Below are 27,930 nucleotides of genomic sequence, written 5' to 3' on the forward strand. Positions count from 1 at the left end.
GAGCAAAAGTAGCTTAAGGACATTGCCCAGGCCCTAAGTTCAAGCCCCAGGACTGGCAAAAAAGAAAAAGTAATCAAGCACCAGCCTTGAAAAGGAGTGCCTGCACCTTGGGTTCAGACCCCAGTACTATCACATACAAAAAAGTAATTACCAACCTCCAAGATATAGCTTTATTGTTGTTGTTTTTAATGTACTATGTGATTTTTTGTGGGGGGGGGTTTCCATATGGTTTATCACCTGTTGTCACTGAATTTGATTTTGGTACCCTGGGTATTGCATATACATTCATCTGAATTAGGGAAGGCAAGGGTAACAACAAAATGATGAGACAAAGGATAAAGAGTGAACCAATGTAACGGCATTACTCAAAAGACAGTATGTTGGAAATGAACTCTACAACTTGAGGGGGTGGGGATGTGCTGGGGGGCAAGGGTAAGTGGGAGAAAAATGAGAAAGGGGGTAACAAATTCGACAAGAAATGTACTTACTACCTTATGTAACTAACCCCTCTGTACATCATCTTGACAATAAAACTAAATTTAAAAACAAAATTACCGAATGACTTTTAACTTTGGAAACCGTTTTTTATGCTAACTAAATATATGTTAAGAAAAGGAAGTTCAGCTGATGACTGATGAGAGGTTATGTTTTGCTGACCTTTGCTTTCAATTACTAACAATTACACTTGATAAACAGGAAGTAGCCAAGTCTGGCACACAGGAAACCAGTGTTTGCAAAGTGAAGGTTTGTGCATTCTCCTCCGAGAATAATTTTTATCCAAATAACTATCTAGAAAATAAGTATGTTGCTCCAAACACTTGTTTTGCCTTCAGAGCTCCCTTTTTCTCTCAGTGTAAATTTTGGAAGAAATTCATTAAGAACATTTCAAGTGATTTCAAATGATGGTTACACAGGGCTTTTTTGTGTTTGTGATGGTGTAAGCCTTGAACTCAGGGCTTGCTCTGTCACTTAGCTTTTCACTTACAACTTGTGCTCTATTACATGAGCCATACCTCCACTTCTAGTTTACTGGTTAATTGGATATAAGTCTTGAGGATTTGTTTGCCTGGGCTGATTCTGAACTGTGATCCTTAGATCTCAGCCTCCTGCTGAGTTAGCATTACAAAAGTGAAGCTTCTGGTGTCCAGCAGTAATTTGACCATTTTAAAAAAGTGAGTTGGAGATTATTGTTATGAAATAATAACCACTTTTAATTTCTGACAATACTCATGGTTTATCTGTAACCTGAATTTTACTCATAAATACATCATACCACATATGAAAGTATACGTGAAATCTTGTAGGAGCTCAGGGGCCACATGGGAACATAGATTTTGGACAAAGGGACAGAAGTCACTTCTGCTTTGTTTCCTATGTGTTTTCATCTGCCTAAAAATATTTTCCCTTAAATTTTAATACCACTTTTATTATAACAAATTTAGAGTTGCAAAAGGCTTTAAGGATGGGGCTGGAAAGGTGGCTCAGTAGCAGAGTGCTTGCCTCGCAAGGCCCTGGGTTTGATTCCTTAGTACCACATAAGCAGAAAAAGCCAGAAGTGGCGCTGTGGCTCAAATGGTAGAGCGCTAACTTTGAGCTGAAGACCTGAGGGGCAACGCCCAGGCCCAGAGTTCAGGTCCCACAACCGCCAAAAAAAAAAAAAAGGTTTTAAGGATAACAGTCCATCCAGGCATCAGTGGCTCATGCCTGTAATTGTAGCTATTCAAGGCAAACGCCTTGGCCATCACTTGCTAGGATTCTTCTTACTCTGGATATATTTGCGTGTTTTTTCTCCAATAAAATGATCAAAGCAGTCTTGCCTGCTTTCACTAAGCCTTCATTTGCGTGTCTATTTTAAAATCCTCCATCTTTCCCCTTCTTTTCATTGATTTGTAGTTGCTCTGTTCTCACCAACTAACTGTGAACAGTTAGTTGCCTATCCGGTATTCCTTTATTAACAATTCTGAAAGAGAGAGCAGGTATTAAAAAAATAAAAATAAAAAAAACAACTAAACTAAAACCAATCCCAGAACCTCTTTTAGTTCAATTCTGAGCAATAGAGCATGAGTGGGACTTCCGGAGAAGTCATTAGTTTTAAAAAAAAAAAGTGATTCAATTGGCTCATGTCCATTTTTTCTTTATCTTTTCTCCCTTCTTGCCTGGAAGATAACCTAATAAAGGGAACCCCAGCAACAATATTCTATGGGAATAAAAGCACTGCACTGTGATGGTGGAATGAGTAGCTTAAAAAAATTCAACAAACTGAACCCTGGCTGGAAACTATCATTGCTGTCCTGGACTTACCATTTCCAGACTTCTCATAATATACAAGAAAAAATAAATCCCTTTCTTATTTGAGCCAGTGTTATATGGCTTTTCTGTTATTCATGGTTGAATATAATCCCCATTGGTTCTCCTGCAGGATAAAAATAGGAATTCAGTTCATTGAATAACAGTTTTGTACTAGCTGCCTCCCTAGATCTGCTCATCTAGTAGAGTGTACATATAACACTGCAGGACTCATAGTCATGTAATAAAACAGTATCATCCTTTCCCCACTGTGGCGGGCATGTTCAGTCTCTTGCTCAGAGCCTAGATCCATGTATTATAAACCTAAAACTTCAAATGATGGTTTAACAAAGCCTAAGTGACCAGCTTGCACTACATACGACCTTACCCACCTGCCTACAGAAAGGTCTTCACCTTATTATTCAAATCAGCTCATCATGTGCCCTAAAGGGCAGAAGTGGCATCTCACTATCTTGTCACTACCAAGCCCGCTTTTCATAGATACTATTCTCTACTCCAGAGAGCAACAACATGGACCCTGCCAGGCATTCAGTGCCTTCCTCCTTCAGAAGCTAAGTGTGTATCACTGGTAAACTGCTATCAATTGCATCCATACAGTGTCAGGAGTCAGGTGTTTGGACAGATCATACTTCCTTTTTCTGGTGATGCTGGTGATTGAACTTAGGACCTTGAACTTGCTAGGCAGGTGCTCTACCATTTCAGTCATGCCTCCACCTCTTTTGCATTTTATTTTTTGGCAGAAAGGGTTGCTTGCTAACTTTGCCAAGGCTGCCTCAGATTGTGATCGTCCTATCTTTGCATCCTGAATAGCTTGGATTACAAGAGTGCACCATACCAGGTGTCATGTTATGCTTTATAGAGTAGACAGCTCTCCATCACCAATAGGTGAACAGAAGTAATCAGAACATTCTATTTAGTCAAAAACCATTTATTGAGATCTCTTGAGGGCCAGATACCATATTAGGCATGGGCGAGCAAGATATGTATAGTGCCTGTCCCAAGGTACACATATTGCAAACAGGAAGACAAACAAAGAAAAAGACAACAGAGAAATAGCACCATAATTACAAGCTGTATGATGCTATAAATAAGAGACAGAATACCTAGTTGGATATGAGATGAACAAGATGGGGGCTAGTGTTAGATAAAGGGGAAATAGAAGACTGCCTAAGAAAGTAACTGTTAGATTCCCATTACTGCAACAAATTCTGGAGATTCTCATCTTACCAAAAGAAAACTTTGCTTCTGGTAAGTCTCAGAGGTTTCAGTCTATCCTTGGACCTGTTGATTTTGGCCCATGGCAAGGCAATACATTGTGATAGAAGCATAAAGCAGAGCAAAACTACTTATTCCTTAGCCTGGAAAAGAAAGAAGGAAACTGAATCTCATGATCCCATTCATGGAAACATCCTCCAGAATTTCCACTAGGATCTACATCTCAAAGTTTCCACCACCTCACAATGGTGCCAAGCCTTTTTAACCTATGGAGCCTTGGGAGAGGACTTCAGAGCAAAACTGCAGCTGTAACATAAGATGACCTCAAGGAAAAACAAGGGTTGGCTATGTGGAGACAGGGGGAAAGCCTTCCAGGCAAAGGAAAACATTTTCTAGACCCAGAAGCTGGGAACTTGGACTAAAGGATATAGGAAGTGTCAAGAGAGTCAACTGGAGATAGAGGTGAGGACAGATGATATTTGTTTTTATGGTATGAGAATACAAGGATAAACCCAAGCTGCAGATGTTTCCAGTTTCAAAAGGTATTAAAGAGTGTGGAAATAGAGCAGAAAGATGAGTGCAGAAGAGGTTACAGTCTTCCAAGCCAGAGGTGATAGTGGCCTGAATTTGGAAAGGAAAAATAGAGTTGACATTTAGAGGTGGAGTCAACATGTCTTGCCTCTGAATCAGATGACAGGTGAGGATTTAAGGATGATTTGTGGGTATTGGTTGCAGCAGGTGTGTTAATATTGGGTCATTGATAGGATACAAAAAATTAGATGTGGGCTGGGAAGGTGGCTCAGTGGTAGAGCGCTTGCCTTGCATGCATGAGGCCCTGGGTTCGATTCCTCAGCACCACATAAGAAAAAAAAGCCAGAAGTGGCGCTGTGGCTCAAGTGGTAGAGTGCTAGCCTTGAGCTGAAGATCTGAGGGACAGCGCCCAGGCCCAAAGTTCAGGCCCCACGACCAGACACACACACACATAAAAAAAAAAAAATTAGATGTGAACTAGAGCTGGAGAAAGAACAGACTAGGATAGAAACTCTTTGGGTCTATTATAGTGTCTGAGAGACATAATTGGAGTTGTGAACTAGGAATTTGTGACTGTATATATGGGTCTGAGTGCTTGTGAAGGGGTTAGTGTTGGAGATAAAATATCAAGGGTCATTGTCATTTAAAGTGTTCCCTCACTCAGGAGGTTATATATACTGAGTATGACAAAGGGACAATATTCTACACATAAAGTATGGAACATCTCAACCCTGAGGTATAAGCTAGGCCTCTGGATAGGACCCTCCATGGTGGCCATTCAGTAAAGAACATTTGGTTTACCAGCGATTTCCACAGGAGACTGAACTATTGACTGAAGTTAGGTCTTTCAAACTTTTTGCTCTGCTGGTTTCAAATCTCAATCTTACCACAAATCCCTGCTTCTCAAGTAGCTGAGATTGTAGGTGTGAGCCACCATGCCAAACTTCAGTGATGTGATATATCCATGTCTTAGAACATAGCTTGCCATACAGGAAGGCTCACTGAATACTCCTATAGTCTCAAATGCTTGGGAGACTTAACCAGGAGCATCATTTGAACATAAGAGATCAGGACCAACCTGAGTAACTAACTTAGTTTAACAAACTGAATACTATTGTCAGGAGGGCAGGTCAAGGATGGAGAAAGACAAATGGAGTGAGGAAGTATGGACAAATACAGTCAGAATACTCAGTGTACATGTGAGAATGGAAACAGGTAACTTGAGGGGATAGATGGGTTGGAAGAGATGGAAGAGAATGGTAGAGTGACATTGATCAAAATGTATTCATAAATTGATAGGTTGAATTTAAACCTCTTTGTACAACTACAGATAAGACAAATTTAAAATTAAATTGAATGGATGATATGCAACTCAGTGTTCTGTAAATAGTTATTCTGAGTCTGACAACTACCTGGTTCCTATGTACCTTCCTGATCTCATCTCCTGCACTTATTCTCCCATTCTAGCTCAGCTCTCCAGGACATCCCATTGGTACTCTTTCCCATATCCTTGCATTCCTTCTTCTGCAGAACTCACATGCATTTTCAGGTTTCAGTTTAGAAGGACATCTTTAGATCAGCCTTCTCTCCCAGCACATCTTTCAGATGTTTCTGGATGTCTTCAGTGTATTATAACTATTTATTTGTTTTGCCAGTTACACTTGTGGTAGTAATCATTACAGCATCTTTAGTAAATGTTAATTCAGTAAGTGAATGAGAAATGCCCATGGCAGAGATTGTATTTCTGGGCCATAGACACATAGTAATACATATTACTCTGTCTTGTAATGTTTATTAGGTAATAGCAATTGCTAGCACTTTCCCAACACAAGCCTCTCACAACCACTCTATTGAAGCAGGGAATATTAGTGTCCTAATTTGAGAAGAAACTTGAAGTTGGAAAAGTGAAAGTACCTTCTCAACGTTATATGGGTGGGAAGTATTTGACCCAGATTCTGACTTCAGCACTCAGACACCACAGCTGCTCAGTTTACACAATACTGCAGCATCCAGCCATTCTGCTTTCAGCTCTTCTCCTTTTCTTCTGAATCAGACGATTATCTGTCCTCTGCATGTATGACAAACAACAATCCATACCACTTTCAACAAAGGCATTGTGCACGGACCTTCTACCTACATTTTGCTTTACCAAAGTACATACTGAGGTCTAGATAGGATGCTAGGAACTTGGGTCAACCCTTTCCACACTTCCTCTTCCTTAATGCCTTGCTTTTTATGAATCATAGAGACTTGAACCACTTAAGATAGGATCAGTTTCTACAGTTCCAAAGCAATTTGGAGAGAGACTTGCCCAACCCCTTCATTTTCAGACGTGGAAACTGAGATCCTGAAAGGTGAGTGCTATGTCAAGGACAGGCAGGTGGTGGTGTAGGTGGGGTGGGAAGATGTCTCCTGAATCTTGGTCCAGAGTTCTGGATGAGAGGTTGTGCAGCCAAGCACGTGTGGCTTAACCAATGCACATAAATGAAAAGGCTGTCTTTTTGTAAACGCACCTATGTAATGATTGCTTACGCAAGAGGTGCTGTTGAATAAACCGTGCTCTTGAACAAGCCCTTTCCTTCCCATTGCATATCCTGGGCGTCCCCAGGGAGGCGCAGCCGCAATTACGCAGGTGGCAGTCCTGCGGCCGACCGAGTACTTTGTGACTGGATGACTGGCTCCCAGAGAGCCGGAAGACCGCCCTTGTCCTCTAATCAGGTCTCTCAGCTACCCAGCCGCAATAATCCGGTTTACCGGCCTCTCCACAAGGGCCAATACGCGGCTCGAGCCCTACCACGGGATCAGCTCCGAACGGCGACCAATCAGAGGAGAGGAACGGATCCCCGATGCCCAATCAGAGGCCGTCAGAGCTGGGTCGCAGGCGGGCTGCCAGCCAATCAGCGTGCGAGCGGCGTCCGGTAAGCGCGGGGGCGGAGCGTTCTGCACGGCTGAGCGTTGGGCGCTGCGAGGAGCTCCGCGGGTGAGTGGAACTGCGACCCTGGCCGAGGCGGGGGTGGGGAATGCGAGGGTCAGGGCGTGGGCGCGGGGCGTGGCGGAGTCACGAGGTGGCGCTGGCTGGATCCTCAGAGCTTCGGCTGGCGATGGGAGAAGGTAAGGGATAGAGTAGTGGGCTCGAGGAGGTGGTCCTCTCCTACCAGATGGCGGAGAAAGAAGGGACCATTGCTGCCATGGCAACGCATGTGTGCTAGCTGGCGAGGCCCTGGTACCCGGTCCCTTTCACCCTCGAGACATGCGCTGGTTTTAATTCCCCACCTTCTATCTTCCACTGTCGGCCCACCCGCTCCCCGAAGGGCCTCCATCATTGGTTGGCATGCTACCGCTTGGGACCAGCGCAGAAATAAGCCCCCTGTGGCCCGCCTCGCCTCCACAGCCTCACTAGCCTCCCCTCCTGTTGGCGATCTGCTCCAGTGACTAAGCTCACCCCGGACGCTTGGTGCAACAGGCCTCTGCCAAAGGTCCACCAGCGTTCAGCCTGGCTGCCTTGTCCTGGCAGCTAGCACCTTAGAGATGCTGCAGCCTGAGAGACCTGGGGTCCTCCAGAGGTGGTATTTTTTTTTTCTTCTTCTTCTTCTTCCTTCCTTCCTTCCTTCCTTCCTTCCTTCCTTCCTTCCTTCTTTCCTTCCTCTCTCCCACTCTCCCTCTCTCCCTCCCTTCCTCCCTCTCTCCTTCTCCCCTCCTCTCTCCCCTTTTCCTCTCCCCTTTCTTTTTTGGCACCCAGTAAGAGATTAGTGCAAACAAGTGCTCAGAGGAAGGGGGTCTTGAATCAAGACCACAATGGCACCCTACCATCCCATAGGCGTTAGAGATACAAAGCACACCACATATGTAATTTTACATTTTCTAGTATCTATATTAAGCAGATTAATTTTTTGTATATTTTAGTTAACTCAATATATTAAAACATTATTACAAATTACAATCAGTATTAGATTAATTGATGAGATATTTAAAATTCTTTTACTACCTAAAGCCTTCAGAAATCTATTGTATATCTTACTTTGTGTGTGTGTGCACGTGCGCACATGTGCGTGTGCACGTGTGCGTGTGCACGTGTGCATGTGTGCTCATGCTGGTCCTAGGGCTTGAATTCAGGGCTTGGGCCTTGAGCTTTTTTGCTCAAGGCTAGCACTCTACCCACTTGAGCCACAGGCTCCATTTCTAGCTTTTTTTTTTTTTTATCATTCATTGGAGATAAGAGTCTCAAAGATTTTCCTGCTGGCTTTGAGCCACAGTCCTCAGATGTCACCCTTCTGAGTATCTATGATTACAGGTGTGAGCTACTACTGGTGTCCACTGTTGTATATCTAACAGCACATTCTCAACCACCCGCAGTGCAAATGCTCATTGGCCCCATTTAGCTAGTGACTAACATGTTTATTTTTTTTCCTTTTCTGGGGACCAATGGTGTCATTAGCATGTCTCTACTACTGAATTCCACCTCCTCAGCCCCTACTATATTAAGCCTCACATTTCTTGGGTATATGTGAATTGTGCCCAAAATAATGATTGCAAAGTCACCAGTTTTCTTTAAAGCTTATCAGTGTGCAGGAAGATATTGTGCAGCAGTAAGGCAACAAAAACTGAGGCAGAGGCTCTGTCCCCTGTTCTCAGTTGAAAACAGGAATCCAACATGAAGCAGTATTTCAAATGGATATAATTCAGTCACTAGAAAAGGTAATTGAGTACAATGATATGGCTGTTAATTATCGTGGCAATTCTTAGGAAGGCCCAGCACCTGTAGCTCACACCTGTAATCCTTAGGAGGATTCTTAGGAGGCTGAGATCTGAAGATCATTGTTTGAAGAAAATATGGGAGACTCTGTGTACAATTAGCCATCAAAAAGCTGGACATAGAGCTGTAGTTCAAGAGGCAGAACACTAACCTTAAGGGCAAAAACTTAAAGGACAGACCCTGAGTTCAGGTCCCAGGACCCAGCACAAAATAAATAAGATAATAAGAATCATGAGAAGGATTCTTCAAGCTTATATAATACAGAAAGACTTAAGCCTAATTTTGAAAAATGTGCAATCTTGGACCACTGGGAAAGATGAGGAAGGTGTTTTGTTTAAATGGAACTGAATGAAACTTCTTTTGTTTTTAGGGTTGAAGACTTTTAAGAGTCCAAAGGCTTTCTGACTAAAAAGACTTCCATCTCCCATCCATAATCTCCGCCATGATTCATAGTCTTTTCTTGATCAACTCCTCTGGAGACATTTTCTTGGAGAAACATTGGAAAAGTGTGGTCAGCCGTTCTGTTTGTGATTACTTTTTTGAGGCACAGGAGAGAGCTACTGAGGCAGAAAATGTGCCTCCAGTCATCCCTACCCCTCATCACTATCTCCTAAGTGTTTACCGCCACAAGATCTTCTTTGTGGCTGTGATCCAGACAGAGGTCCCACCTCTGTTTGTCATTGAGTTCCTTCACCGAGTAGTGGACACATTCCAGGTTTGTGAATATGGAAAAGTTTATGTAACCTGTAAAATGTATATATAGTCCTATGTCTGTTAGTGTTAAGAAATTGTGTGTGTGTGTGTGTGTGTGTGTGTGTGTGTGTGTGTCCTTAGTCTTTATCTCAGAGCCTAGGTGCTGTCCCTTGGCTTTTCTGCTCAGGGATCTACTACTGGATCCACACAGCTCCACTTTCAGCTTGTTGGTGGTTAATTGAACATTAAGAGTCGCATGGACTACCTTGCTTGGGCTGGCTTTGAACCATGATTCTCAGATCTCAGCTTCCTGAGTAGCTAGGATTACAGGCATGAAGCAACAGCACCTGGCTAGAATTTTTTTTTGTTAGTTGTGGGGCTTGAACTCAGGGCCTAGGCACTGTCCCTGAGCTCTTTTGCTGAAGGCTATAGCGCCATTTCCATTTTTTGAGTGGTTAATTGGAGATGAACGTCTCACAGGGACTTTTCTGCCTGGGCTGGATTTGAACCGTGATCATCAGATCTCAACCTCCTTAGTAACTAGGATTCTGGGTGTAAGCCACTGGCACCTGGCCTAGAATTTTTTTTTCCTGGTCGTGGGACTTAAACTCTGGGCCTGGGCACTGTCCCTCAGCTCTTTGGCTCAAGGCTAGCACTCTACCACTTGAGCCACAGTGCCACTCCCAATTTTCTGGTGGTTTATTGGAGATAAGAGTCTCTTGGACTTTCCTGCCTGGGCTAGCTTTAAACTGCTTTCCTCAGATCTCAGCTCCCTGAGTAGCTAGGATTACAGGCATGAGCCACGAGTGCCCAGATAGAAATCTTTTTTAAGTTAAGAAAATTTTTAGAATTTTAAATACAAATGTTATTTGCTTTCTCCATCTATTTGATGAGATTTTTAATTCTGTTTGCTGAATTGGCTACATCCAAAATGACAAATTGAGCCTAGCATGGTGGCTCACAACTACAATTCCAGCTACTCAAGAGCTGGAGATAAGAAGGATCATTGATGGAGGCCATCTCAGCAAAAAATTAGCGAGACCCCATCTTAGTCAATAAGGTGGGCTTGGTGGCAGCTACATGGGAGGTCATATGTAAGAAAATTTTGGTCTGAGGCTGGCCCCTGGAGGGAAAAATCTTAAGACCCTAGCTGAAAAATAAAGCAAGAAAAGGGCTAAGGGTATGGTTCAAGTGGTAGTGTATTTTCCTAGCAATTGTGAAGTCCCGAGTTCAAATCTCAGAACTGCTAAAAATAATCTGGTGGACTTAATGCTAGCCATTGTTAGCTACATTGCTTTAATTAGATCAAACGTGTTAAGTGTGTGAAGTTTCCTAAAAAAAATAAACTCTAGTACTGCCAAAAAGAAAAGGAAGGGAAAAGCAGTAAACGTTAAGTAATGCCTAGTTTTAAGTCTTCCTGTGGGGGTTATTTGTGAGTCCATGGTTTGCCTTGGGCTTGGGTAAGGGCTGAAGATGAGCTCTGTTGCAAACATAGGATTGGGAAATAAGTTTCTGAAGAATTTGTGACACCTTTTGCAAGGTACTGTTTTCATTTTTGATCTTCAGATCTTGAGAGTAGTGGGGAGATGAGAGATTCCAGGAGATGAGCACTGCTTAACACGCCAGATTCTGGGTTCAGACAGTAGAGTCCTTTCCCTGACACTCACCATCCGTAACCTCTGCATCAGTGTGAGTGATGTCCGCAATTAGCACAATGAGATAAGGACCTAGGCTTATGCTCAAAAGCAACTCAAAGAGTTCTTTCATTTGCACTCACATCTGCATCACATGACTGCAGCTGCTTTCATCCCCAAGAGAATTAAAATTGTTTTCAAAGTTTTTTTTCCTGAATAAACACTGATGGTAGTGGTTTTCTGGGATGCCAGTTTTGATGTGGCATATATACAGGAAAGCCTCACTCTGGGGAAAATCTAGGAGTAAATTCCTCCTGAACCCTGTTATGAGGTCCTCACGTATTTACCCCTTCTATGGTTACAGTCCCATAGCCAATAGCCAATAGCATGTACATTATTAAAAGGTAGGAAGTGAAAAAACAGGCTGTTTCATCTATTTCAAACCACAAAGGAAGATGGAAAAACAAAGGTAAAGTTGCTAGTTTTGAATTCCAGGACTTCAGAGCTAGTCGTTTTTGAAGTAGTTGTTGAAAGTTGGCATGTCCTGCCTGCGTGCCAGTGGTTCTTCCTGTAATTCTAGCTACTCAGGAGGCTGAGATCTGAGGATTGAGGTTCAGAGACAGCCCCAGCAGAAACGTCCATAAGACTCCAACTTCCAATTAACCACCAAACACCATAAATGGAACTGTGGCTCAAGTAGTAGAGTGCCAAACTTGAATGAAAAAACTAAAGGAGACAATGTCTAAGCTCTTAGTTCAAACCCCAATACTGGCACAAAAACCCAAAACAACAAAAACAAAACCACATGGACATGTCTGAATATTCTGTCCTGGTGCTTACAGGGTGGTGTAAGGGTTCAGTCACAGAACCACATGTGCTTTTGCTCAGCACTTTGTCATATTGCAAGGCCTTGCCATCTCCTTACCAGGTTTATAAAACCCAAGCTAAGTGTTTTATTATCTAAATAACATTGTTCTGGGGAAGGACCTATGATACATACAGCTTTAGTCTTCCTTTTTTGCCTTAGAAATACATTCCTGACTCTTCAGTGCCATGGGTATTGGAATTTCACTGGTACCTAGCATTACTGGGTGTAATTTAGACTGCATCTAGTACTGTCTTTACAATTTGGGGTGTCAAAGAACTGGCAAGTGATGAAACGATCTGAAAACCATACCACAGCACACATGGATCTCGAGTTTGGTCCTGAGTTTTTGTCTTCAAAGAATGGCAGGACTGCTGTATAAACTGGCTCTGTGAGGTAGAGCTAGGCGGAAGATTTCAGCTTAGCTAAAGAAATGACTTCTAATAATCAGAGCTCTCACTCAATCTCAGAAGGGCTGCACAACTTTCTCAGAGGTTCTGTAAAAGTCAGATTGACGTTGCTAGAATGTTACATTGGCCAACTATAAGCTTTTCTTTAATCCTTATAGTCTTCATACATTGCTCTAGTGTATACTTTCATACACTGTCATTTAACCAATTATATTTTTTGTTGTTGTTGTTCTTTTGTTGTTGTTGTTCTTTTGGTGTTGGTCCTGGGGCTCATGCTTTACCACTTTGAGCCACAGCTCCAATTTTGGCTTTTTTGTAGTTAATTGGAGATAAGAGTCTCATAGACTTTTCTGGCTGAGACAGCTTCGAACTGCTGTCCTCAGATCTCTGCCTCTTGAGTATCTAGAATTACAGGCATGAGCCATAGGTACCCAGTTTAACCAACCATACTTATTCTTAAAAAAAAACATTTTATTGTAAAGATGCTGTACAGGGGTTTATGTGAGTAAGGTAATGAGTACATTGCTTGTTGTTTTTTCTCCTACTATCCCTTCCCTCCCCAAATCCCCCACTTAACCATACTTATTCTTAAAACACCCCAGTATGTCAGCCTGATGTCATCCTGATCATACCACTAAATCAGTCAAGACCCAAATTATTTAACATGACTTAACCTACTGAGTGACAATTAAGATTATAATTCTGACCATGTAAGCATGGTCTTTTAAATTGAAGGACAAAGAATTTGTTGAATTCTACCATTAAAGATGGTCCAAAGAGATTTTCTGCTGTACCAGCCAACCCTCATTTCATCTCTCCCTTATTTATCTCTTATTTAATGTGTGAATATTGAGAAATAACACAAGAGGGATTAAAAAGATTTTCATATACAATTCTGTCATATGAAGTACTATGACTTTGAATATTTTTTTTCAAATTGTTGATCCAGATTCAGCCTTCTATTCTCTATATATTATCATGTAGAGGCAACTGCCCTTACAAGGTTGACTTCCTAGAGAAAGTATCTAATGGTTCTAGTACTATAAACCAGTCCAAGCTCTCTCTACCAAGCTAAGCTGCTTCAGGGAAATATGGCTCTGCCCAGTCTCCTCATTGAGGAAGAATGTCCCCAAAACACCAGCTAAACATGGTAGGCAGACAGATCCTTAGGAATATGTTTTTTTTACAATCATCTCTGAGTGATTAATGTGTGTATTATATTTTCACCAGGACTATTTTGGAGTCTGTTCAGAGCCAGTGATCAAAGACAATGTGGTTGTGGTTTATGAGGTATTGGAAGAGATGCTTGACAATGGGTTTCCCTTGGCTACTGAGTCAAATATCCTCAAAGAACTGATAAAGCCTCCCACTATCCTTCGAACAGTGGTCAACACGATAACAGGTATGGTGGGGAGAACAATGACAAAGAGCTGCTACCACCCTGAATATAGCTACTGGAGTGTGTACATTGTTTGGAATCTTCTAGAATTTTAAGTATTCAAGTGCTTCACTATTTCCTCATGATCTTTGAGTCTAATCTGAAGTAATATTGTTTTATATAGATGGTACTTTTATTTCAGTGACAAAAAGAGGTATTCATGATCTTAGGGTATAGCTCAATGGTAGAGTACTTACTAACTTGGTGTGTACAGGGGCTTTAATCCCGGCCACTACCATAGTAATAATAATATTTGTAGTAGTAGGAGTTTGATCACAGAAGAAAAATATTATTATAAAAGCTTCAGAAACAGAAAAGCACAAAGAATATGAAAACACTTTAATATTCAATATGCTTTGTGTGTGTGTATGTGTGCACACGTGTGCGTGTGTGCATGTGCACACTTGTCAATCCTGGGGCTTGAACTCAGGGCCTGGACATTGTCCCTAAGCTTTTGTTGCTCAAGGCTAGCACTGTACTTCTTGAGCCACAACCCCACTTCCAGCTTTTTGGTGGTTAATTGGAGATAAGAGTCTTCTGGACTTTCCTGTTTGGGCTGGCTTTGAACTGTGATCCTCAGATCTCAGCCTCCTGAGTAGGTAGGCTTACAGGTGTAAGCATCCAGCCCCACTCTACTTTTAACATTTTTTTAGTATATAGTTCTTATCTCTTCTTTTTTAAATTTTTATTTTATTTTATTGTAAAGATGCTGTACAGAGGGGTTACAGTTACATGAGTAAGGTAATGAGTACATTTCTTGTCGAGAATTGTTCCTCTCTCCTTTGTTCTCCCCCTCTCCCTTCCCTCCCCTCCCTCCCTCACTCCTCCCCCCACTCCCGAAGTCGTAAACTTCATTTCCAATGTACTGTCTTGTGGGTATCATTGTTGCAATGGGTTATCCTGTGTCTTTGTTTCAGCATTGAACAAATGTATATACAAGATGCAGGGTGCCAATATCAAGTACAGTGATAACAGGAGATATACCATAGGGGCAAGAACATACAAAGGAAACAAAACAATCTCATAGTACATTAAAAACAACAACAAAGAAGAACTACTTGTGTCCATATCTTGGGATTTGTTTCACTTAGCATCGTCTTAAAACTACACATAGAACTTCCCTATGACCCAGCAATCCCATGTCTGGGAATCTACCCAAATGTCCACAAACAAGGCCACACTAAACCCACCAGTACAACGATGTTCATTGCAGCATTATTTACAATAGCCGAGATCTGGAACCAACCCAAATGCCCCTTGGTAGATGAATGGATGAAGAAAATGTGGTACATATACACAATGGAATTCTCTGCTTCCATCAGAAAGAATAACATTGTTCCATTCATAAGAAATGGAAAAAATTATATTAAGTGAAGTAAGCCGGACCCAAAGAAAAGCAGGTTACGTGATCTCCCTCATCTGTAAGAACTAGAATATGTAGAAGATATTCTAAACAGGGATCTCAAGATCACAAACGCCAAACACTTAGTGCAAAAGACTATATATAATGAAGCATATTAACATGGACTCCAACTTTTGGAAAAAAAGAGGCTCTCATTAGATCCTCCATACAGTTCATTCTTTTTCTCTTGTTTTTTTTTCCCCATGGTTTCCCTCATTTGCAATAATTAGGATATGTCTCAGATAATTTTATCAGATGAGCAAAAAGCTCAAAAGCTATGTACATATGACCTTATCTCTTCTTTTAAAAAAAAATTTTTGAGACTTCCTACTTGAACTCCAGATCCTGCTGTCTACTCACCCACACCCCAGGCCTGGGATTAAAGGCATGTGTCACTATGCCTTGTTTTATCTTTTCTACACAGATAAATAATAGATGGACAAAAAAATTTTAAGTAACAAATCCTCTGTGTGTGTGTATGTATATATGTATATGCAAATATTTAAACTTAACCTGGCCTCTAAGTTGTTTACTTAGTCCTTTTTCTGATGTTCATGATTGTTTTCCTTTTAAATGACAAAGGATTAATGTTTGTATACTGGAAATGGAAGTATTAGACCAAGATACATGTATATTATAGGGAATTTTCATGTACTGAGCCAAATTGACCCTTAGAAAAGTTACCAATTTGTACTGATACAAAGCTATCACAGAAATACACATGACAAGGTGTAGGAGTCTATGTATTTTTAATATATAAAGATAGGTTCTCACAATTGTCACTTGCCACACTTTAAGTGACTTAGTCAATGTAATCTTTGTGCTTTGTTAAGGTTTTACTTTGGGGTCTTGTTTGATATGTAAATTAAAGTTTCATTGAATTTGATGAATTGAAAAATATACTTCCAAAAGTATAAAGAGGTTGGGCATGGAGGCACATGCCAGTAATTCCAGCTACCTGGAAGGCAGATATTATAAAGATCACAGTTTGAGGCCTGCCCAACCAAAAAACTAGTGAGACCACATCTTAACAAGGTGGGCATGATGGTATACACTGTAATTCCAGCTACACAGGAGGCATTAATAGGTGGATTGTGGTCTGAGGCCAGCCACGAGTAAAACTCATGAGAACTTGTTTGGAAATTAAAGCACAGTAGGGCTGGGGGGTGTGACTCAAGTAGTAGAGCCCCAGCTAAGCAAATGCAAGAACCTGAGTTCAACCCCTAGCACTGTCCCCAAAAGAGAAAGGAAGAAAGAGGAAAGAGAAAGGAAAAAATGGTATAAACTTGAAGACTAGCCAGGATCGTTTTGGAAAAAAAATTACATACAAGGGTTTTAGAAGGATTTGCCCTGTGAAATGCCCAGGAATATTTAGTTCTTATAGTGTATAAGGCAAAAGCTCACAGAGCAGCCATGTTAGAAGAACCAAAACAAAATAAAAAATTTAAGAACAGAGCAACAGAAAATGTGTCCTGCCAGATACAGGCTGTATTGTGAAGTTTTGATCATTAAAAAAGTATATAGGGGCCTGGGAAGGTGGCTCAGTGGTAGAGTGCTTGCCTTGCATGCATGAAGCCCTGGGTTCAATTCCTCAGCACCACATAAGCAGAAAAAGCTGGAAGTGGTGCTGTATCTTAAGTGGTCGAGCGCTAGCCTTGAGCTGAAGAGCTGAGGGACAATGCCCAGGCCCAGAGTTCAGGCCCATGACTGACAAAAAAAAAGTATATGGTATTAGCTCAGTAACAGATTTGGTCTGTTTGCACTATTCATAGTTCATTTCAAGCCTTAAAAGCTTTTTGGGTATTTTGGATATTGTGAAGTTATTTAAGCCTTAGTATCCTACTTAGAGGTGGAAGTATTTGAGGACCCTTTGGAAAAAATAAAATAAAAATGTTTTATAAACATGCTGGATATCTATGAATTTGCTGTTTCTTTCTTTAGAAAAAAAGATCCAGGTAATCGAAGAAGGAAATGGAATTTAAATTATACTTATTATTTCAGTTTAAAATCTTAGAAGTAAAAAAATAGTTTTTGATAACTGTATGTAAATGTGTTGGAAAAAAGCAGGTCAGTGAATGGATATACAGTTCTTAAGGACAGGGAAGGCTCTGATTTATATTCTTTTCCTAAGTTTCAGTATTAGTGTGGGACAGAGAAAGTTGACATGTACATTTTAATACCTACCATTAATATATTTAAGAACCTACCTCAAACAAAAATGCTCTTTTTAGCCATGAAAATTTTATAACAATACGTAAATTACCAACTCTGTGGAAAGCCAATACATTATTAAAGCTGCAAGCTATTGTGGAATTTGAGATACTTCAGTTCATGTTACTTTGAAAAACAAAATATGATATCTGTTTCACAGGTAGCTGGTTTTTTAAAAAACCTTTATTCTGCTGGAGCAACAGAGCAGTGGTGACAATGGAGTGTTGCCCTATAAAGAAGTTGTGAAGTACTTGTCTGCTGTTTGATGGTGTATGAACACAGAGGGAAGAGAAACTTCTAGGGAAGTGTTCTCTGGTTATATTAGAGCCAAACTGGCACGAAAGTATCAATTTGATTCTAAAAGTACCAATATCAATTGTCTCAGGAAGTACCAATGTAGGTGACCAGCTTCCAACTGGGCAGCTGTCCGTGGTGCCTTGGCGACGGACTGGGGTGAAATACACCAACAACGAGGCCTACTTTGATGTGATTGAAGAGATCGATGCCATCATTGATAAATCAGGTAGGTGCTTCAAAGATCTTCCACAGGTATGCAAATAGAAAGAGACCCCTTCCCAGGATATTGCTAGTGTCAGAACTCCTCCCCTAGGATCAGTGCTTTTGAGTGAGTGACTCCTCAGCAGGCACTGTTTGTGGTGATGGTAGTAGACTTGGTGTTATGACACACATGTCTGTGTCATACTCCTACCGCTGTTATAAGTCCAAGAGCTGAGCAATTTGCAGCAATTTCTTTTCACATTGATAAATTTACCTATCCAATACATGCTTATTGTAAACTCATTGGGTTGCTGCAGCACAGTGGCGATGGTGGGTATTTGGTGATAAAGAAAAATGAGCGGGTACTGTAACAGCTACATCTGAAGCTAGTCTAGTGATGCAGACAGAAGAGCGGGAAAGGTGGAACAGATAAAAAGTGTCCTGCTGGGAAGTGGTGCTGTAGCTCAAGTGGTAGAGCGCTCGCCTTGAGCTGAAGAGCTGAGGGACAGCGCCCAGGACCAGAGTTCAAGCCCTATGACCGCCAAAAAAAAAAAAAAAAAATTCTGAATAAAAAGTGTCCTGCTGATCTGAGCACAGCATACAGAAGCAACTGTGCTTGATTTATCAGCAGAGTGAGCAGAAGGATTTGAGACTGCATGGATTTTGGAGCAACCATTCTAATGAGTGTTTCCCAAAATGTTGTTGAGAAATAAAGACTGATAAGCATAAAAAGAGAAAACTAAGCCTTGAGAATTTCAAGCTAAAGTGACATAGTAACCTCTCATATGTCATACTGGGAAATAATGCAAAAACACATTAACAATAAAAAGGACAAATGACATAGTAACCTCTCATATGTCATACTGGGAAATAATGCAAAAACACATTAACAATAAAAAGGACATAAATTTTGATGTGGTTATCCATCAGAATATTATATAGTAGTGAAAGAATGAATTATGGATTTAACCAATGACATAAAAGAATCCCACAATATTGAGGAAAACTGTTAAATGTCTGTAATTATAACCTGTGCTATTACATTTATATGAAGATTGAAAAGAATTTTGTAATGTCATAGGGACAAAAGGGAACTCTGGGATGTGGACATGCTTAAAGACTCAGCACCACATAAGCAAAAAGAAAAAGAGCCGGAAGTGGCGCTGTGGTAGAGCGCTAGCCTTGAGCTGAAGAGCTGAGGGACAGCACCCAGGCCCAGAGTTTAGGACCCACAACCGGACCCCCATCCAGAAAAAAAAAAAAAAAAAGAAGAGCAGCATTTTGAGCAGCAAGAAATGGCTAGGAGCCACAAGGGCTGCAAAAAGACTCCTGTAATTAGAACAGTGTTCACTGGGAACCATAGAGGGGGAAGTTCTCGTGGGAAATTGATTTTGGCTCAAAGATTCTGCTTTAAGAACTATCCCATTCATCCTTTTGTATCCTTTACTTCATCAGAGTGTCTTTGGATGTGCAGTTAGTAAATGTCTGGAAGAAGTATAGATCTAGCTCATGAGCTAGATGGCTAGAAAAGAGGAAAAAAGAGAGGGAAGAGAAAGGAAATGGAGGAGGAAAGGAAATAAGAAATCTTTAGAGGTCTTAGATGTTGTCTTATTTTTTTTAATTCAAACAAATGTAATTCTCAAGTAATAACCAAGTTTCCCACAAAATTACAATCAGCCAAATACTTTTTTCTCATTTTTCACGTGACATTTTGATAGGATCCCATGGTTTCACTAATATTATGTTACACTAAACCTTCATTAGTCTTATTCCTGCCTCAGGCTCCACAGTGGCTGCTGAGATCCAGGGTGTAATCGATGCTTGTGTCAAGCTGACAGGAATGCCAGACCTCACCCTTTCCTTCATGGTAAGGTCTGGGTTGGAACATGAGCCCTTGGGATGGATGTGGGTGCTTCTGAGGTGGTGGGCATGGAGAAGAGGAAGTACTTAGGGCAGCACAGAGCTGTCTGGCTCAGTGTCTCAACAAGAACAGTGGCAGAAGCACTTCAAAAGAAACTGGATATCTGATCTGGAGTCTTGCTCTTCCTTGCCTGGTGCTGCAGAATCCCAGGCTGCTGGACGATGTCAGCTTCCATCCTTGTGTTCGTTTCAAGCGCTGGGAATCCGAACGAATCCTATCCTTTATCCCTCCTGATGGGAACTTCCGTCTGCTCTCCTACCACGTCAGTGCGCAGAAGTAAGTGGTCCTGTCACTAGGAATGGAACCTGTTTCTGTGTGAGAACATGATGTCTGTTGCAATTAAGAACTTGGGCTCTAGATTTAACCTGGGTTCAAGTTCCAGCTTCTCTGATTTGTCATTGTGTCACTTCTGGTGAATTCTTCCCTACCCTGTGTCTGCTTTCTTACCTGAAAATAATAATTTTTTTTAAAAGTACCTCATGAAGATTAAGAACTTAAATAATGTTTAACACAAAGAAAGGGCTCATTATGATTGTGACTCATGTCTATAATCCTAGCTACTCAGGAGGCTGAGATCTGAGGATCAAGGTTTGAAGCAGCAAAATCTGAGAGACTCTTATCTCCAGTTAATCACCAATTAACTCCTGAAGTAGAGCTGTGGTTCAAGTAGTAGAGCACCAGCCTTAACAAGAAAGCTAAATAACAGCACCCAAGCCCTGAGTTCAAGCCCCAGTACTGAAACCCTCCTGCCAAAGAAAAAGATTACTGATGTTGTTATTGTGCTGTGTAGTTCTGGAGATTGAACTCAGGATTTGTAAAGGTAGGCACTCATTTGCGCTGTGCCTCTAGCCCTTTTACTTTTAGTTGAGTTTTAGATAGAATGTTTGCTAACTAGTCTAACCTTGCATGTAAATCCTCTAACATCCACTTCCCAAGTAGATTCGATTACAGGCTTTTGTCACCATTTTGGCTACTGTTGTTTTGTGAGATAGTATCTCTCTGTATATCCTTGGCTGGCCTGGAACTTGTGATCCTCCTATCTCAGCCTCCTCAGTACTAGGATAATAGGTATATACCGTACCTGGTTTGTTCATTTATTTTTGTTGTTACACATCTTATCTAAATAACATTTTCCCTTTCAAATCAGAATCTGAGCGTACCTTTATTTAATTGTCTGACCTGAAAAAGTGTTTAATTATGCTATGAAAAACATCAGTGCAGTGACTTTTGGTCTTGGATGTTCTATTTATTTGGAGTGTAAAGACTTTTGGAAACAGTGGTGCATGGTAGAAGGTTAGGAGGTGAGTTTATCGAAGTGATTCAAAAGACCTCAGAGCTACAAGTGTTTCCCTGAGCAGTTTGGAATCAATGACTTAGGGAATAAGTGCTAGTTCAGATTTCCTGGACTCAACCCTGCCTGGAACTCTTACGGTTTGTAACCTTGGGACAACTTGCTCTCATTTAAGTGTAGGGACAAGGCATAAATACTGTCCATCCCTCAGTACCTATTTCGCATTAGGAAACAGCATGTAGCTTCAGTTTCTGTGTCATATAGTTACTTGGTGGATTTAAATAAGCTAAGGAGTAAATGGATAGAAAGCATTTAGTATAATCACTGGTGCAAAGGAGGTACTTAATGAATGTTAGAAACTGTGGTTAAGATTTCCTGTCTCATCAAATCATGACAGCCTCGCCTACCTCTTAGGGGTCTTGTGAGGATCAGTTGAGGCCAAATGAAACTACTCTCAAGAAGTTACAAAAGAGCTGAGGGCCTGCAATTCTAGTCTGAAATTTGGAAATTGCAGTTCAAAGCCAGCCCCGGCAGGAAAGTCAGTGAGACTCTTATCTCCAATTACACACACACACACACATCAAAAATTATGAAATCTCCCTGAGGTGTGTTATTATATGTAAATGATTGATCATATGCCATAAACAAGTACAGTGGCTCTTTATATTGCACATTGTGGCTTTCTCAGGGTAGGCTCAAGTAGGCCTCTTGATCTTATTCACATTATTCAGAGTCATCAGAAGCTATGTCCTACACACTGTCATTGCTTTTCAAAAAGGAAAAATACTAATTATTCCATTTGTTTTGTTTTGTTTTTTTTGGGGTCCGGTCGTGGGGCCTGAACTCTGGGCCTGGGCACTGTCCCTCAGCTCTTCAGCTCAAGGCTAGCGCTCTACCACTTGAGCCACAGCGCCACTTCTGGCTTTTTTCTTTTTGCTTATGTGGTGCTGAGGAATCAAACCCAGGGCTTCATGCTTGCAAGGCAAGCGCTCTACCACTGAGCCACCTTCCCAGCCTCCGTGTTTATTTTTGAAGGCAAACAGAACACAGGTAAGGGAAGAAAAGCTGCCAATTGGACAAAAAAAGCAAAATGTAGTTGGGCCCAGGGGTTCATGCCTCTAATGCTACTCAGGAGGCTTAAATCTGAGGATTGCAATTCTAAGCCAGCCTGAGCAGGAAAGACTGTGAGACTCTTATCTCCAGTTAACCAGCAAAAATCCAAAAGTGGAGCTGAGGCTCAAATGGTAGAGTACCAGCCTGAGCAAAAAAGCTGAGGGACAGCTGGCCACCAGTAACTCAAACATCTAATCTCATGAGGCTGAGATCCGAGGATCACAGTTTGAAGTCACCCTGGGCAGGAAAATATGTGAGATTCTGATCTCCAATTAAGCAACAAAAAAGCCATAAGTGGAAGTATGGCTTAAGTAGAAGAGCCTTGAGCACAAAAGCTCAGTGACAATACCCAGGCTGTGAGTTCAAGCCCCAGGACTGGCACAATCACACACACAAAAGTTCAGAGACTGCCCAGGCCCTGAGATCAAGTCCCAAGCCGTTCCTCCCACTCCCCTCACCACACACACCACAATAGTCATACAAAAAGCAAAATGTCAACTACTTGTGAGGCAGAGATCTGAGGAGCATGGTTCAAAGCTAGCCCCAGCAGAAAAGTCCATGAGTGAGACTCTTATCTCCACTAAACTACTAAAACAGCAAGAAATAGAGCTGTGTCTCCAGTGGTAGAGTGCTAGCCTTTAGCAGAAGAAGCTCAGGACTGGTGCACGCGCGCGCGCACACACACACACACACACACACACACACACACACAAACAAACACAAGCAAAATGTCAAAATACCACTTTGCAGTACAAGCAAAATGTCAAAATATCACTTTGCAGTACATTAATGAAATAGCTTTTTCCCTTTTTGTCTCTCTTTCCAGTCTGGTTGCAATCCCAGTGTATGTCAAACATAATATCAGTTTCCGGGACAGCAGTTCACTTGGACGTTTTGAAATAACAGTGGGACCCAAACAGACCATGGGGAAGACCATAGAGGGAGTGATTGTCACCAGTCAGATGCCTAGAGGAGTCCTGAATATGAGCCTCACTCCGTCCCAGGGAGCACATACATTTGACCCAGTGACAAAGGTAGGGAATTGCTCAAGTTAACCAGTGCTCTGCAGGAACCTTTATAGATGAGATTCATTAAAGGACATTGTTCATTAAGAGAACAAATAGGGGGCTGGGATGATGGCTCAGTGGTAGAGCGCTTGCCTTGCATGCATGAGGCCCTGGGTTTGATTCCTCAGCACCACATAAGCAAAAAAAGCCAGAAGTGACATTGTGGCTCAAATGGTAGAGCGCTAGCTTTGAGCTGAGGAGTTGAAGGGCAGCGCCCAGGCCTAGAGTTCAGGCCCCACGACCGACAAAAAAAAAAAAAAGAGAGAGAAAACAAATTGGTGTTTTCTATTAAAAAACACCTGCCCTGAGGCTGAAGCTCAGCCAATTCAAATGAAGGCTCCACAGTGTATTGGGAAGACCACCTTACTGTTTTCATTTTCTTTGAAGATGCTGTCTTGGGATGTAGGGAAAATAAACCCTCAGAAGCTACCAAGTTTGAAGGGGACCATGAGTCTTCAGGCTGGGACTTCTAAACCAGATGAGAACCCCACAATTAACCTGCAGTTTAAAATCCAGCAGTTGGCTATATCTGGTAAGTGGCCACATCTTGCAAGGCTTTCCCAGGAGAGTAGTGGCTCTTTCCTAAGTGTAAATTGCAGAAAGCCTTCCTAGACTTTCTGTTCTGTGAAAAGGAAGTAGTTACGGACTTTGACTTTATTACATGCTATGTAGCCTTAATAAGTATTTTTTCCAGCATGTGCTGGTATAAGTTTGCAGTGGGAGAGTGGTGAAAAGTAGTAGCCATGGCAGATAGCAGGGTCATAGGCCATTGTTGGGTCACAGACCAGGATTGTTGATTTGAGATTCCCAAAGTTTTTGGTCTGAGAATATTAGCTCATAGTAGTAAAGGATAATGTCCACTCCTAGTAGTAAAGAATAATGTCCACCTCTTTCTCCCAATTTCAAAAGATGTTCATGTTTGTCCTTAATATAATTTTGGAACATTGTCAATCTACTCTGCACCTACATAGAGCAGAGGTAATAACTTAATACTAGCTGAATGCCAGTGGCTCATACCTGTAATACTAGCTACTCAGGAGACAGATCTGAGGATCGCTGTTTGAAACCAGCCTGGGCAGGAAAGTCCATGAGACTCTTATGTCCATTAAACTACCAAAAAAAAAAAAAGCCGGAAGTGGAAGTTCTCACTCAAGTGGTAGAGCACTTTGCACAAAAGAAGTTCAGGGATAGCAACCAGGACCTGAGTTCATGCCCCAGGACCAACACACACACACACACACACACACACACACACACACACACACACACACACACACACACACACACACACACACACACACACACACACACACACACACACACACACACACACACACACACACACACACACACACACACACACACACACACACACACACACACACACACACACAGAGTCAATATGTGCTGGCACTCTTGTGAGTTCTTTCCATGTATTCTTATTTAATTTTTAGAGAAACTGTAGGTAGTAAGAAATGGACTTTAGCTTTTATATGACATTCCTAGTTTTCTCCACTAAAAGACTTAAGTCTAATAAAGTAGAGTTCAGTTAAGTAATAAGAACAAGAAGTCATTTTTTTATGATAGCATCTTCATTGAAGCAGAGTTGCACTGTCCATATTTATACCAAGAGCCAAGAATCTGACAGCACAGAAGTGGCTATGGTTATCAGTGTCCATTAATTCCAGCTCACCTCTGAGCTAAAATGAGTATAAACAATTGTGCCAATTTTGTCTTCGGAATAATACTCATGATTTATTCTCTCTTGTCTCCTTCCTTTTCTTCCCTCCAGGACTCAAAGTGAACCGTCTGGATATGTATGGAGAAAAGTACAAGCCCTTCAAGGGTATAAAATACATGACCAAAGCTGGAAAGTTCCAAGTTCGAACCTGAACAGAGAATCTTGCCAATGAACAGCTAGAAACACTTTTTTCATTTCTTACTTGTCTAAAAATATCAGCCTGTCTCTTAGGTCAGTCCCCGCCAGGGCCTACTTGCTCCCTTTTTTCCTCAGCCTTCAGTGCCATGGAACTAATCAAGGGAGAAAGGGTCACCAGGGAGATCTTGGCAAAACTGAAACTGAGCACAACTCTGTGCTAGAGAAGAGGTGTGTGATGGAGGGAAGCCATACTTGACACTGGATTTAGCACTTTTAGAAAAACACCAGCATTTGTTGCTTGTGGCTTTAGTATCTAAAGCCAATGAAAAGATATCTTGACTTTTTTTTTTAAGGTAGAAAGTTTGGAAGAAAAAACATCAATGTTAGTTAAGGAAAAGCCAGTTAGAGATCTGATCTGTAGGGCCAAGGATGTGACTCAGTGGTAGAGCCCTTTGCTGAACATGTGTGAGGCCCTGGTTCATCTCCAGCAACACACACAATGTAAAATAGATTCTATCTATGAGGGAGAAGCAAGAGGAAGTCCAGGGATATATACTAAAAAGAAAGACCAGCAAGAAACGAGTACATGAATGAGAGGATGGGAGAATAGAGCTGAGTTGGTTTCTTACTAATCCCTCTACTATGTAAAAATAATTTGTACTTGTTGAAATTAACTGGAGACTTCTTAAATTCAAGTCTACTGTTGACATGGAACTCCAGTAGAATCAGAGTTCATCTTAAAGATTGTGGCGATACTGGACTAGCTCTTCATTCTAATTTTTGATTGCCTTTAGTATATAGTCTGTCATCTTCAGTGAGCTTACCTGTCTGCCTCCCCAAACCATTCTTTTCACTTCAGTTTACACAATTCACAGTCCTTTCTGGTTACCTGTCACTTGCCTGTAGTTTTCTAAAAGCAGGAGACTTTATGCCTCATATTAGAGTAGAAACAGCAAGTCATTTCCCATAAAGTCATTCCTTACCTTAAACCAGTGATCTCATATTTACATTCATTGGTGCTGGACCCAGTGGGGCCCTTAGGCTGCCTGTCTGAAACTTTAATATGAGGAGACGTAGATAAAAGGAGCTTTTAGGGCATGAGATTCCTGAAGCTTCTTGGTAAACTTATCATTTCCTTTTTTTTTTTTTTTTGTTAGTCATGGGGCTTGAACTCGGCCTGAGCACTGTCCCTGAGTTCTTCAGCTCAAGGCTAGTGCTCTACCACTTGAACCATAGCACCACTTCTGGTTTTTATTGGAGATAAGAGTTTCACAGCTCTTCCTGCCCAGGCTGGCTTAGAACCACAATCCTTAGATCTCAGCCTTCTGAGTAGCTAGGATTACAGGTGTGAGTCACTGTGCTCACTTTTATATTCTGTAATATACCTATTAATGATAGATACCTATCAGTCCAGTTTTCTTTTAAAGCAAAAAAATTCCTTGAATCTTTGACTATAATTAATGCCATAAAATAATAGTCCATGTTGATTGTGTTTAGTGAACATGGCAATTTAAGAAACATTTAAGGCTTTCCAAAGAGTAATTTTTCTTTCAATATGTAATGATGCATTTATCTGTCTCTACAAAAAATCATAGCTTAGGGAACAGTTATGCTCTGCATTGTGCATGGAGAAAAGGGAAACCTGTGCTCTCCAGACCATAGAATTTTTCCCTAAAGTCCTATTTCCAAATACTTATGCAATTTTTTTTTGCTAGTTTTATCTTGTTACTTCCAGGACTTAGTTTTGCTACAGAATAATGTTGGTTTCTGGTTTCTCTCTGGGATGAACTGTGCACTGTGAACCAGTTGTGATTCCTACCGTGTCACTTCAGAATTACTCCACCCCTACACGCACAGCTCCCATGCAAGGGGAAACATCTCTGCATGTGGATTCCAGAATGCTGGGAATCACTTCTCCTGAGGGCTCTCAAAGACTTTGTTTCCCAGGTCACAGGAAACAATGAACAGCCATTTTACATCTCTAGGGTGGTATACACAAGATGCTTCTGTTTAAGTCCTAATAAAGTTGAACTGTACCAGTTCTCTGTGGCCCAAGTGTTCTGAGACAGGACCAACATAAACTCTGTCAGGCACCATGCAGTAGAAGCAGTGAGGAGTTTGTCTATTCTGGAGACCTAAAGCCACATGTAGAGTTTGATTTTCTACCCACCTCTGGAAGATGGGGAATGTTAGTGTTTCTGTCATTTCTAAGGTGGTAGAAACTATGGTTCAGATCACAAAAGTCATTAAAGCTGCCAGTGTTTATTCTAAAACTTTCCCTGTTCTCCCAACTTCTCAGGTTGGTTAGGCAGGAAACTGAGCTGCAAGGTACCAGACATTTTTATTGTAGCAGTCATGTGTTGGAGATGAGGCTCCCCATCAGCATGGAAGTGTGCACACAGACACTGCATAACTGAAACGATATCCTTTCTAGGAGCTCAAGTGGTAGTTAATACTATTGCTTCTTTTAATAGTACTGAGGTTCCCACTTACCTTCAGCTTTGCATTTCCCAGTTCTAAGTGATAAACCATTCAGAGTAGTTTAATGAAAAGTTTTTGCTTGTTTTCCTGTTTTTTGTTAGCATGCGTTAGCAGTTTCACTGCAAAAATTCCATAAATGTATAATGTATTTTGAATAAGTTCGTCCCCTATTTTTAACTCTCACTCTGTGTGTGTGTGTGTGTGCGCGCGCGCGTGTGTGT

General features: G+C 41.3%; 1 protein-coding gene across 2 annotated transcripts; it reads left to right on the forward strand.

Annotated features, from left to right (window-relative positions):
* The first annotated feature begins 6,981 nt into the window (after positions 1 to 6,981).
* On the forward strand, positions 6,982 to 26,400 carry Ap3m2 (adaptor-related protein complex 3, mu 2 subunit). Of its 2 annotated transcripts, none has more exons than XM_013023446.1 (9): positions 6,982 to 7,033; positions 9,177 to 9,521; positions 13,639 to 13,810; positions 17,845 to 17,982; positions 19,739 to 19,824; positions 20,021 to 20,154; positions 23,109 to 23,316; positions 23,737 to 23,881; positions 25,142 to 26,400. In XM_013023446.1, the coding sequence occupies exons 2-9, from the start codon at positions 9,249 to 9,251 to the stop codon at positions 25,240 to 25,242; spliced, it is 1,257 nt and encodes a 418-aa protein (XP_012878900.1). In that variant the 5' UTR covers positions 6,982 to 7,033; positions 9,177 to 9,248; the 3' UTR covers positions 25,243 to 26,400. The 2 variants fall into 2 exon arrangements, with proteins under 2 accessions (XP_012878900.1, XP_012878909.1); XM_013023455.1 differs by lacking the exon at positions 6,982 to 7,033 and adding an exon at positions 7,124 to 7,164.
* The last annotated feature ends 1,530 nt before the right edge of the window (positions 26,401 to 27,930 follow it).

This window comes from Dipodomys ordii, unplaced genomic scaffold, assembly GCF_000151885.1.
Source record: "Dipodomys ordii isolate 6190 unplaced genomic scaffold, Dord_2.0 Scaffold4, whole genome shotgun sequence".
Classification (NCBI taxonomy): Eukaryota; Metazoa; Chordata; class Mammalia; order Rodentia; family Heteromyidae; genus Dipodomys; species Dipodomys ordii.

Excerpts from the sequence above, each read along its gene's own strand:
- Ap3m2 (XM_013023446.1), top strand. The coding sequence starts at position 9,249 with ATGATTCATAGTCTTTTCTTGATCAACTCCTCTGGAGACATTTTCTTG. Across the intron at positions 13,811-17,844 it reads AGTGGTCAACACGATAACAG|GAAGTACCAATGTAGGTGAC; the intron begins GTATGGTGGGGA and ends CAATTGTCTCAG. Across the intron at positions 23,317-23,736 it reads CATTTGACCCAGTGACAAAG|ATGCTGTCTTGGGATGTAGG; the intron begins GTAGGGAATTGC and ends TTTTCTTTGAAG.